The sequence below is a fragment of the Coregonus lavaretus genome (assembly GCF_964263955.1).
Source record: "Coregonus lavaretus genome assembly, chromosome: 32".
Taxonomy (NCBI): domain Eukaryota; kingdom Metazoa; phylum Chordata; class Actinopteri; order Salmoniformes; family Salmonidae; genus Coregonus; species Coregonus lavaretus.
In genome coordinates this window covers 9,850,357-9,862,304 of record NC_140019.1, presented here as the reverse complement: position 1 = coordinate 9,862,304, position 11,948 = coordinate 9,850,357, and the positions used below count along the sequence as shown (strand labels likewise).

General features: G+C 47.0%; 1 protein-coding gene across 1 annotated transcript; it reads right to left on the bottom strand.

The window, feature by feature from the left end:
* Positions 1-2,442: 2,442 nt before the first annotated feature.
* On the bottom strand, positions 2,443-3,354 carry LOC311107671 (apelin receptor-like; the record flags this gene model as incomplete). The annotated part of the gene is made up of 1 exon (XM_084150193.1): positions 2,443-3,354. One exon carries the CDS (start codon positions 3,352-3,354, stop codon positions 2,443-2,445), a length of 912 nt encoding a protein of 303 aa, XP_084006319.1.
* Positions 3,355-11,948: the final 8,594 nt, after the last annotated feature.

The following is an 11,948-nucleotide window of genomic DNA, read 5'->3' as shown; positions in this document are numbered from 1 at the left end:
AAATGACAATAGTAGGCCTAAGTGCCAAGTAAAGTAACAGGGTTGACAGTAACAGTGACGATTTCCTTTTAAATCATGAATCCCCTTGTGAGAGGGGGAATGTAAACTAGTTGTGTGCGACAGGGAGGGAAAATTGAATGCAAGCTTCACAAAAATGTGTACTTGTTTAAACATTTCTATCCTGTCTATCTATTGGTAACAGGGTTGACGTGTTATGCTCAACCCGCTCAGCGTTCCACAAAAAAACACCAGAAATTGCCAAAATGAGTAGAACCAGCTCACCTGCTCTTACCCTATGGTTTGGATATAAGTTGTTCAATGTTTCTTTTGAATATTTTAAAAGGAATAGTTTCATCATATTACAACGAGAGTTCAATTTACTTAACAGAGTTGACCTTAAAATGAGGGACAGTTTGTTTTTGTTTTCTTAAAAATAATCACTAATCACATTAAATAAATAAAAAAACATCATAATAACTAGGGCTTTACAATGATGGTGAAAACTTGGGTTACGTGGGTTAAAATCTTCCTAGAAGTCACAGAGGGCGCACAGAGGGAACTTTAGCAAGTCTTTATTCAAATTAAGGCACTTCATTTAATATAACATTGTTTTCATGCAATATTTGTGCACAATTTCTACTTAAAATATAAAAGGGATGCAAAATGCACTCATTTCGTGGAATGACCTTACTACCGCCCAGCAGTCTGTGGGAGCTGTGAGTGTATGTGTGTGTGTGTGTGTGTGTGGTGTGCCTAAATGCTCAAAGGGTCATCTACATATGAATCAGTTTGTCATTACCTTGGGAGGCCCCAGCAACAATAAAACCAGCTCTTCAGTTAAAAACCTGAGATGCCTCCACTCATTTGCAAATTGCCATCAGTTTTTTCTGCATTAAAAGTATGAAGGCATTTTGAAATATGAAGGGTCAGGTTTGATAATATTGAAGCCCATGCGTTACTATAATCATGGAACTTAATGCAGTCTTTGAGAAGTCAGTCATTATAGTTTGTGTGTGTGCGTGCGTGCATGCGTGTGTTTCCTTTCTTACAGTGCTGGAGGTGCGGTCTGCTGCTCCTATCATCATGGGGTCCTACATCGGGATGTCGGTCACCAACACCATCGCAGCCATGATGCAGGCGGTGGAGAGGAACGAGTTCAAGCAGTATGAGGGGAGAGCAGAGGAGAGGGGATGTTTTATTAGTTCCTATAAGAGAGTGGCTGGAAATCTACAGTGGATGAGAGACTACTGTGTCACTCTGGAGTCACACTGTTCTCTGGCTGTCTGGTGTTTCTGGAGGCGAAGGCGTAGAGGAATGGATCCACACAGCTGTTGATGAAGGTCAGAGCTCCAACAATGCTCAAACTGGCATTACAAAACTCTATCAGAGCCTTATCTTTCGCCAATATAGCTGCCACTTCCAGCACGTTGATGCCATTGAAAGGAGTCCATAGTATGAAGAAGGTCACAATGATGCTGGTCACTAATCTAGTCATCCAGGGGCTCCTGAAGAAAGCTGTTTTGTTCACTCTTCGATGGAGGTGGATATAGGCTGTGGCCATGATAGAGAAGGGAACTACAAATCCCAGGAGAGTCTCTAGAAGCAGCACCACTTCTAGAGACTCTAGTGCTGGATACTCAGTAGTGTGACAGTAGACAAGCTGGTGTAGATGCTACAGTAGCCCAGATAGGTAAGGAACTTAAAAGCAACCCGGCCCAGCACCCAGTTGAAGAGACTGTTGTGGATCCATATAGGTAGGGTGATGAGGCATAGTAGATCAGATACCGTCAGGTTCAACATCAGCATCCGGCTCAAACTGGATAGATCTTTGTTTTGGCGAAGGTTGACCATCACTGCGATGTTCCCGGGAATGCCGATTAGGAAGCAGAAAGACAAGACCACACTAGGGGCTATATGTCTGCTGAGGAAGGACTGAGGAAGGAGGCATTAGAGGTGGAGGAGTTAAGTTTCTCAATTTCTAGCATTGAGACTGACTGACCGGTCGACTGGCTGGAGTAACAGGATGTCAGAAGAAGTACAGTTTTCATCTGAAACAGGAAGTACAGTACTCTGAATAGCTGTTTTTCTGTCCAGTGAATTTTCTATCCAAATGAGTCTGAGTTGGTAGTTATGGTAACACCTTGGTTAAATGTTGTGTGTCAGTGGGAATTTGCATGGGCTCTTTGAATGTACTGAATTCGTCATGTGAAACCACAGATGACAAGATGTATATCTTAAATTATGTGGATAATCTTGGATAACGAAGCAACCTATGCATTTTTCCCGTTCAATACTCAAATACAAAGAAAATTAGTTAACTAGAAAATTATTAACTCAAATAATCATGCATTTGAACTCAGGGCTGTCACATACAGTAAGTAACACAATAATTACACTGTTAAAATTATTATTATGCCTTTGGGATCAGTGGTGACTACTGAGTCACACTGGATTGTCACTGTTCTCTGGCTGTCTGGTGTTTCTTGAGGCGAAGGCATAGAGGAATGGATCCACACAGCTGTTGACAAAGGTCAGAGCTCCAACAATGTTCAAACTGGCATCACAAAACTCTAGTAGAGCCTTATCGTTGGCCAAGATGGCCGCCACTCCCAGCAGGATAATGACATGGAGAGGAGTCCATAGTACAAAGAAAGTCACAACAATGCTGCTTACTAGCTTGGTCATCCTGGTGCTTCTGGAGAAAGCTGTTTGGTTCACCCTCCTATAGAGGCAGAAATACGCAGTGGCAGTGATTGAGAATGGAGCTACAAATCCCACGAGAGTTGCCAGGAGCAACAGGGCCACCTGCTCAGCATCTGATGTGAAACAAAAGTCGCACTGCACCCGTCCACTCTCATCCTGCTTCAAATTGCAGAACAACATCCCATTAGGGATAGCCAGAGCCACGGCTACCCCCCACAAGACAGCCTGAATCCCCCTCTCCTTTGTCAATCCTAGACTGCCCCAAGTCTGTGGGTAGAAGACCTGCATGTAGCGTTGGATGCCCAGTAGACTGACAGTCAGCAGGCTGGTGTAGGTGCTACAGTAGACCAGGAAGGTAAAGAACTTACAAGCAGCCTGGCCCAGCACCCAGTTGAAGAGAAAGCTGTGGATCCATATAGGTAGGGAGATGAGGCAGAGCAAGTCAGATACAGCCAAGTTCAACATTAGTCTCCGGCTCAAACTGGATAGATCTTGTTTTCGGTGAAGGACGAACATCACTGCGATGTTCCCGGGAACGCCGATTAGGAAGCAGAGAGACATGAACACGCTAGGGGCTAGATATTCACGGTCCCAAGAGAAGAGTGGACTGAGCAAGGAGGCATTAGAGGTGGAGAAGTTCAGTTGCTCCATTTCTAGCAAACTGACCAGTCGACTGACTGAGTAACAGGCATCTATCTGGTTGAGGAAGTATAGTACTTTGAAAAGCTGCCTTTTTGTCCACTGAATTTGCAATCCAAATGGTATTGTTAGTTAGGGAAAGGCCCTGGTTAGATGTAGTATGTCAGTGGAAAATTGCATGGGCCCTCTAAATGTATACATCAATGCAATTTCTGAGAATGTAGTTAGTCTATACAATATAAAGCTAATTTGAGTTAGAGAAAAGCAGTATGTGAATACAAACCACTAACATTATACCAAAAATATTTACCTGTTTGTCACATGAATTATGGTTTCCTTGCCTCAAAATCAATATATGCACAAGGAGTGACTGCAATCGACACACTTTTTAAAATCTATATATTTTTTAATTGCAGCCGTAATGATCTCAATATCAAATCATTTCTAGGTAACAATTAAATACCTTACTGCTATTGTTTTAAATTAAAATAGCTTTTTATGCGGGTCGTTCCACTAAATGAGTGCCTTCTGATATTTTAAGTAGAAATTGTACACCAATATCGACTTTTAAAAGCCTGTTATATTAAATTAAGCGACATGTAATATAGACCACATGGAGAATTCAATAAATCTGATTTTTCTATATGAATAAAGTGTAAAAATTCAGCATTTTGACATGTCCCTCCGTCAACCCTATGTCACTTCTAGGAAGATGTTAACCTACTTAATCCCCACAATTTTCCAAGTTTCACCATTATTGTAAAGCCCTAGTTTTTGTTGCTTTGACAAAGTCATTTCTGAAGATTATCATTTATTTCATGTGATTAGTGATTTATTTAGATATTTATGTCTGTCCCTCATTTTAAGGTCAACCCTGTTACATTTTAATATGGTGAAACTGTTCCTTTCTAAATATTTGTTTCAAAAGAAACACTGAACATCTAATAGTAAAATCATAGTGTCAAGGCGTCAGTGTAATGCGGTAGGCGAAGTCAGGCACAGGACACAGAGCTAATCAAAAGGCGTACTTTACTCGTAAGTAAAAATAATGAACAACAACCTCCACGCAGGGAGGGAACAAACCCGCACACTAATGACAACCAAAACATGAACAAACACGCACAACACACAGTTTGAGACAGAGGGTTAAATAGGGAAGGCATAACTACATGATGGGAAACAGGTGTGACCAATTAAGACAAAACAAGTCGAACATAGATACATGGATTGGTAGCAGCTAGTACTCTGGTGACGACGAACACCGAAGCCTGCCCGAGCAAGGAGGAGGGGCAGCCTCGGCTGAATCCGTGACAGTACCCCCCCCCCCCCACTTGACGCGTGGCTCCAGCCGTGCTCCGACCCCGGCCTCGGGGACAGCCAGGAGGACGTGGAGCAGGGCGGGTCGGATGACTCTGGTGGAAATCCCTCAACATGGAGGGATCGAGGATGTCCCTCCTACGGACCTAGCACCGTTCCTCCGGACCATACCCCTCCCACTCCACAAGATACTGCAGGCCCCCCACCCGACGCCTCGAATCCAAGATGGAACGGACCGAGTACGCCGGAGCCCCCTCGATGTCCAGTGGGGGCGGAGGAACCTCCCGTACCTCAGACTCCTGGAGTGGACCAGCTACTACCGGCCTGAGGAGAGACACATGGAACGAGGGGTTAATACTGTAATTAATAGGAATCTGTAACCTATAACAAACCTAGTTCAATCTCCTCAGGACTTTAAATGGCCCCACAAACCGCCGACCCAGCTTCCGGCAGGGCAGGCGAAGGGGCAGGTTTCGGGTCGAGAGCCAGACCCGGTCCCCTGGTGCATACACTGGGGCCTCACTGCAGTGGCGATCGGCGCTCGCCTTTTGTCGCCTGATTGCCCGCTGCAGGTGTACATGAGCAGCGTTCCAGGTCTCTTCCGAGCGCTGAAACCACTCATCCAACGCAGGAGCCTCAATCTGGCTCTGATGCCAAGGTGCCAGGACCGGCTGATAACCTAACACACACTGGAAATGCGTAAGGTTAGTAGAGGAGTGGCGGAGTGAGTTTTGGGCTATCTCTGCCCAGGGGATATAACCTGACCACGCCCCCTGCTGGTCCTGGCAATAGGACCTCAGAATCCTACCCACATCCTGGTTAACTCTCTCCACCTGCCCATTACTCTCGGGGTGAAAACCTGAGGTAAGGCTAATCGAGACCCCCAGACGTTCCATGAATGCCCTCCAGACCCTTGAGGTGAACTGGGGACCCCGATCCGACACAATATCCTCAGGTACCCCGTAGTGCCGGAAGACGTGTGTAAACAGGGCCTCAGCAGATTGTAGGGCTGTAGGGAGACCTGACATAGGAATGAGACGGCAGGACTTAGAAAACCGATCCACAACGACCAGGATCGTGGTGTTCCCTTGTGAGGGGGGAAGGTCCGTCACAAAATCCACCGATAGGTGGGACCACGGCCATTGTGGAACGGGTAGGGGTTGTAATTTACCCCTGGGCAGGTGTCTAGGTGCCTTACACTGGGCGCACACCGAGCAGGAGGAAACATAAACTCTCACATTCTTGGCTAAAGTGGGCCACCAGTACTTCCCACTAAGACAATGCACTGTCCAACCGATGCCAGGATGACCAGAGGAGGGTGACGTGTGAGCCCAATAGATCAATCGATCACGAACCTCGAGCGGCACGTACATCCGACCCTCTGGACACTGGGGGGGAGTGGGCTCGGTACGTAACGCCCACTTGATGTCCGCGTCAACCTCCCACACTGCCGGTGCCACCAGACACGACGCCGGAAGTATGGGAGTGGGCTCAATGGACCTCTCCTCTGTGTCATACAGTCAGGACAGGGCGTCTGCCTTAGCGTTCCGGGAACCTGGTCTGTAAGTGAGAGTAAACACAAAACGAGTGAAGAACATGGCCCACCTTGCCTGACGAGGGTTCAGCCTCCTCGCCGCCCGGATGTACTCCAGATTATGATGGTCAGTCAAAATGAGAAAAGGGTGTTTAGCCCCCTCAAGCCAATGCCTCCACACTTCCAGTGCTTTAACCACAGCTAACAGCTCCCGGTCCCCCACATCATAGTTGCGCTCCGCCGGACTGAGCTTCTTAGAAAAGAAACCACAGGGGCGGAGTTTTGGTGGCGTACCCGAGCGCTGAGACAGTACAGCTCCAATCCCAGCCTCGGACGCGTCCACCTCAACCTGGAATGCCAAGGAAGGATCCGGATGAGCCAGCACCGGAGCCGAAGTAAACAGGTCCTTAAGATGCCCAAAAGCCCTGTCCGCCACAGCTGACCGGTCCTCCCTTGAGCAAGGAGGTAATGGGAGCCGCTACCTGACCAAAGCCCCGGATAAACCTCGCTGCATCTCCTTCACCGTGGTTGGAGTCGGCCAATTACGCACGGCCGAAATGTGGTCAATCTCCATCTCCACACCTGACGCGGACAGGCGGTGTCCTAGGAAGGAGATGGATTCTTGGAAGAACAGACATTTTTCCGCCTTCACATACAGGTCATGCTCCAACAGTCGACCAAGCACCTGACGCACCAGGGACACATGCTCGGCCTGTGTAGCGGAGTATATGAGAATGTCATCAATATACACCACTACACCCTGTCCATGCAGGTCCCTGAAAATCTCATCAACAAAAGATTGAAAGACTGAAGGAGCATTCATCAAACCAAATGGCATGACGAGGTACTCATAGTGCCCCGAGGTGGTACTAAATGCCGTCTTCCACTCATTTCCCTCCCGGATACGCACCAGATTGTACGCGCTCCTGAGATCCAATTTCGTGAAGAAGCGCACCCCGTGCAATGACTCCGTCATGCTCGCAATCAGAGGTAATGGATAGCTGTATTTTACAGTGATCTGATTTAGACCACGGTAGTCAATGCACGGGCGTAAGCCACCATCCTTCTTCACAAAAAAGAAACTCGATGACACAGGGGAAGTGGACGGCCGAATGTATCCTTGTCTCAGAGATTCGGTGACATATGTTTCCATAGCCGTCGTCTCTTCCTGTGAGAGAGGATACACGTGACTCCGGGGAAGCGCAACCAGGTTCCCACCATGCACAATCCCCCTGTCGATGGGGTGGTAATTGAGTCGCCTTCTTTTTACAGAAGGCGAGAGCCAAATCGGCATATTCAGGCGGAATGTGCATGGTGGGAACCTGGTTTGGACTTTCCACCGTAGTTGCCCCTACGGAAACACCTACACACCTCCCCACGCACTGACTTGACCATCCCTTGAGAGCCCTCTGTTGCCATGAAATAGTGAAGTTAACCAGGGAAGCCCCAACACCACAGGAAACGCAGGAGAATCAATCAGATATAGACTAATTATTTCCTCATGCCCCTCCTGCGTCTTCATCCAGAGTGGCGCTGTGACCTCCCTAATCAGACCTGACCCTAAAGGGAAACTATCTAGGGCATGGATAGGGAAGGGCACATCAACTGGAACAATAGGAATCCCTAACCTACGGGTAAACTGGCGATCAATAAAGTTCCCAGCTGTGCCTGAATCTACTAGCGCCTTATGCCGGGAATGAGAAGAAAACTTGGGAAATACAACATTTATACACATATGCGCAACAGGGAGCTCTGGGTGAGTTGGGTGCCTACACACCTGAAACGGTTCACCAGTGCGCTGCCTACTGCCTCGACTCCTTGAAGGCCCTCCCCAGCACCAACCAGCAGTGTGTCCTCTGCGGCCACAGTTGGTGCAGGGGATGGCCCCTCTACCGGTCTCCCTCATAGCAGCACCTCCGAGCTCCATAGGGGTAGGGTCGGAGGTGCTGGGGAATGGAATGGACGGCCCCTGATCAGGACGTCCGCGGGTGGCCAACAGGTTATCCAGTCGGATTGACATATCCACCAGTTGGTCTAGGTTTAGGTTGGTGTCCCTGCAGGCCAATTCCCGAAGAACGTCCTCCCTTAAACTGCAACGGTAGTGGTCGATGAGGGCCCTCTCATTCCATCCTGCGCTGGCAGCCAGAGTCCGAAAGTCCAGCGCAAATTCCTGTGTGCTCCTCTTCCTCTGTCTGAGGTGGAATAGACGCTCACCCGCCGCTCTCCCCTCTGGTGGATGATCTAATACCGCCCTAAAGCGGTGGGTAAACTCCGCATAGCTTACAGTTGCGGCGTCTATTCCCCCCCACTCGGCGTTGGCCCACTCTAGCGCTTTACCGGACAGACAGGAGATGAGGGCGGACACGCTCTCGTATCCCGAGGGAGCCGGGTGGATGGTTGCCAGGTAGAGCTCTACCTGGAGCAGAAAACCCTGACACCCGGCATAAGCCCTCGGGAGCGAGAGACGAATCCCACTGGACCCAGATGGTGAAGAGATGGACATCGGTGTAGGTGGTGGTGTAATTGGAGGAGGTATAGGGATACCTCCTCTTTCCCATCGCTCCATAGTATGAACTACTTGTTCCATAGCGGTGCCGAGAGCCTGGATCATGGCCGCTTGTTGTTGGACGCGTTCCTCCATCGATCCGGCTGGCATAGCTGTACCTGCTGACTCCATGTTATGGTGCGTGTTTCTGTCAAGGCATCAGTGTAATGCGGTAGGCGAAGTCAGGCGCAGGACACAGAGCTAATCAAAAGGCGTACTTTACTCGTAAGTAAAAGAATGAACAACAACCTCCACGCAGGGAGGCAACAAACCCGCACACTAACGACAACCAAAACATGAACAAACACGCACAACACACAGTGTGAGACAGAGGGTTAAATAGGGAAGACATAACTACATGATGGGAAACAGGTGTGACCAATTAAGACAAAACAAGTCGAACATAGATACATGGATCGGTAGCAGCTAGTTTTCCGATGACGACGAACGCCGAAGCCTGCCCGAGCAAGGAGGAGGGGCAGCCTCGGCTGAATCCGTGACACATAGAGTAAAAACATGTGAGCTGGTTCAACAATTTTTGGCTATTTTCTGGTGTTTTTTGTTGGAAAACTGAGGTGGTCGAGCATAGCACGTGAACCCTGTTACCCATAGACAGGCTAGAAATGTTTTAACACGTTTTTTTTGTGCGAAGCTTGCATTCAATTGCTACTCCCTGTTGCACACAATAAGCTTCCATTCCCCCTGTTACAACAGGGTTTAAGAAGAAATTGTCAACCCTGTTACGGTCAACCCTATTAATTTACATGGCACTTAATAGGTGCTTACTATATTATTATTATTATTATTATTTTTGAGACAGGCAAACTTGTTTTTTATTAAGTTTAACATGTGCTCTTTATGATAGAATGTTTATGTTAGAAATTAGGTGAAATCAAATATTACACTGAATTGGTGGAATGACCCAGCAAAGGGAAATGTCTCAAGGAAGAACTTTGCTAGGACTGTCTGGGACTGGTCTGAGTGGGGAGGGTAATCAGAAAATGTGCTCTCATTGGCAGAGAGGTTTGGAACGCTGTTTCTTATTAGTCAATTAACTAATTTACCCTCCCCAGTTCCTACATTTGAATATAAAAATTGATTTTATCAAACAAAACTGTGCTACATTTTATCTCTGGGATCCTTAGGATGACAAATCAGAGCAAGATTACTGAATGTAAGTCAAAAAAATTCCTTCAGAGTTGAATGTATCAATCCAGTTACCTTGATAAGTTTTGTTGTTGTTGTGCACTCTCCTCAAACAATAGCATGGTATTTTTTCACTGTAATAGCTACTGTAAATTGGACAGTGCAGTGTGATTAACAAGAATGTAAGCTTTCTGCCTATATAAGACATGTCTATGTCCTGGAAAGTTTACTGTTACGTACAACAGTCATGCTAATCACATTAGCGCACGTTAGCTCAACCGTCCCGTATACAGGACACCGATCCCATAGAGGTAAAAAAATTAATCCCAAAAGGTTATTCAAAAGGTTCTTCGAGGATCCATTAAAGGGTGTTCTTTGAATAACCCTTTTAAAGGGTTCTTCAAATAACTTACATTTACATTTACATTTACGTCATTTAGCAGACGCTCTTATCCAGAGCGACTTAGAAATTGGTGCATTCACCCTATAGCCAGTGGGATAACCACTTCACAATTATAAATATTTTTTCTTTTATCATATTTTTTATTTTTTTTTACATCCTTTTGTTTTATAATAATAATTTTTTTAGGGTGCGGGGGTAGAATGATTACTTTATCCTATCCCAGGTATTCCTTAAAGAGGTGGGGTTTCAAATGTCTCCGGAAGGTGGTGAGTGACTCCGCTGTCCTGGCGTCGTGAGGGAGCTTGTTCCACCATTGGGGTGCCAGAGCAGCGAACAGTTTTGACTTATAGGGGTTACCCCACAGTTTCAATTTTAAGAACCCCTAAAGGATAATCCAGGAACCTTTTATTTTTAGAGTGTATATATATAAATTTTGTATTTTACCCCCCCCCCCCCTTATCTCCCCAATTTCGATCCTGTCTCATCCCTGCAACTCCCCAACGGGCTCAGGATAGGCGAAGGTGGAGTCATGCATCCTCTGAAACATGACCCACCTAACCGCGCTCCTTAATACCCGCCAGCTTAACCCAGAAGCCAGTCGCAGCAATGTGTCGGAGGAAACACCGTTCAACTGGCGACCGGGGTCAGCCTGCAGGCATCCGGCCCACCACAAGGAGTCGCAAGAGCGTGATGAGTCAAGTAAAGCCCCCCCGGCCAAACCCTCCCCTAACCCGGACAATGCTGGGCCAATCGTGCGCCGTCCTATGGGACTCCTGGCCACGGCCGGTTGTGGTACAGACCTGGAATGAACCCGGGTCTGTAGTAACACCTCTAGCTACCCAGACCACACGCACCATCGCGCGCAAGTTGATTTTGTCCCCCCACACCAGACGCGATCAGGACACGCAGGTTGAAATATCTAAATCAACTCTGAACCAATTATATTAATTTGGGGACAGGTCGAAAAGCATTAAACATTTATTGCAATTGCTATCTAATTTGTCCTGGGATATAATTATTGGGTTGTTATTTTACCTGAAATGCACAAGGTCCTCTACTCCGACAATTAATCCACAGATAAAACCGCAAAAGTTTGTTTTCTAGTAATCTCTCCTCCTTCAGGCTTCTTCTTCTTTGGACGTCATATGGTGGTTGGCAACCAACTTTAAGGTGCATTACCACAACCAACTGGACTGGAGCGTAGACCTCAGTTCATCTTTCAATCACCCATGTGGGTATATGCTCCTAAAAACCAATGAGGAGATGCAGGACTTGCAGCGTGTTCGAGCGTCACAAATAGAACCGAGTTCTATTATAGCGCCTGGCTACCAGACGCTCGTTGACGCGCGCGAGCAATGTGGGTGCAACGATTGAATAACATCTTTGTGTAAATGTATTTTGCAACGCTCGCGTACACGACACGTGCGATGTGGTCAGCATGTTAGACCGCTGCGCCACTCGGGAGGCCCTATATATATATTTTTTTTTCTATTCCACAGAGACATAGGCACTGACCAATCATCTGCATTAAGGAAATGACCACAGAGGCACCAATAAGGTCACACTCTCCTCTGTGCAACAGTACAGGACAGATTCATGTTGGAAATATCTAATGTAAAAGGGGAGGGATTTATTCTTGTTTTTTTTATGTCTTGTTATTG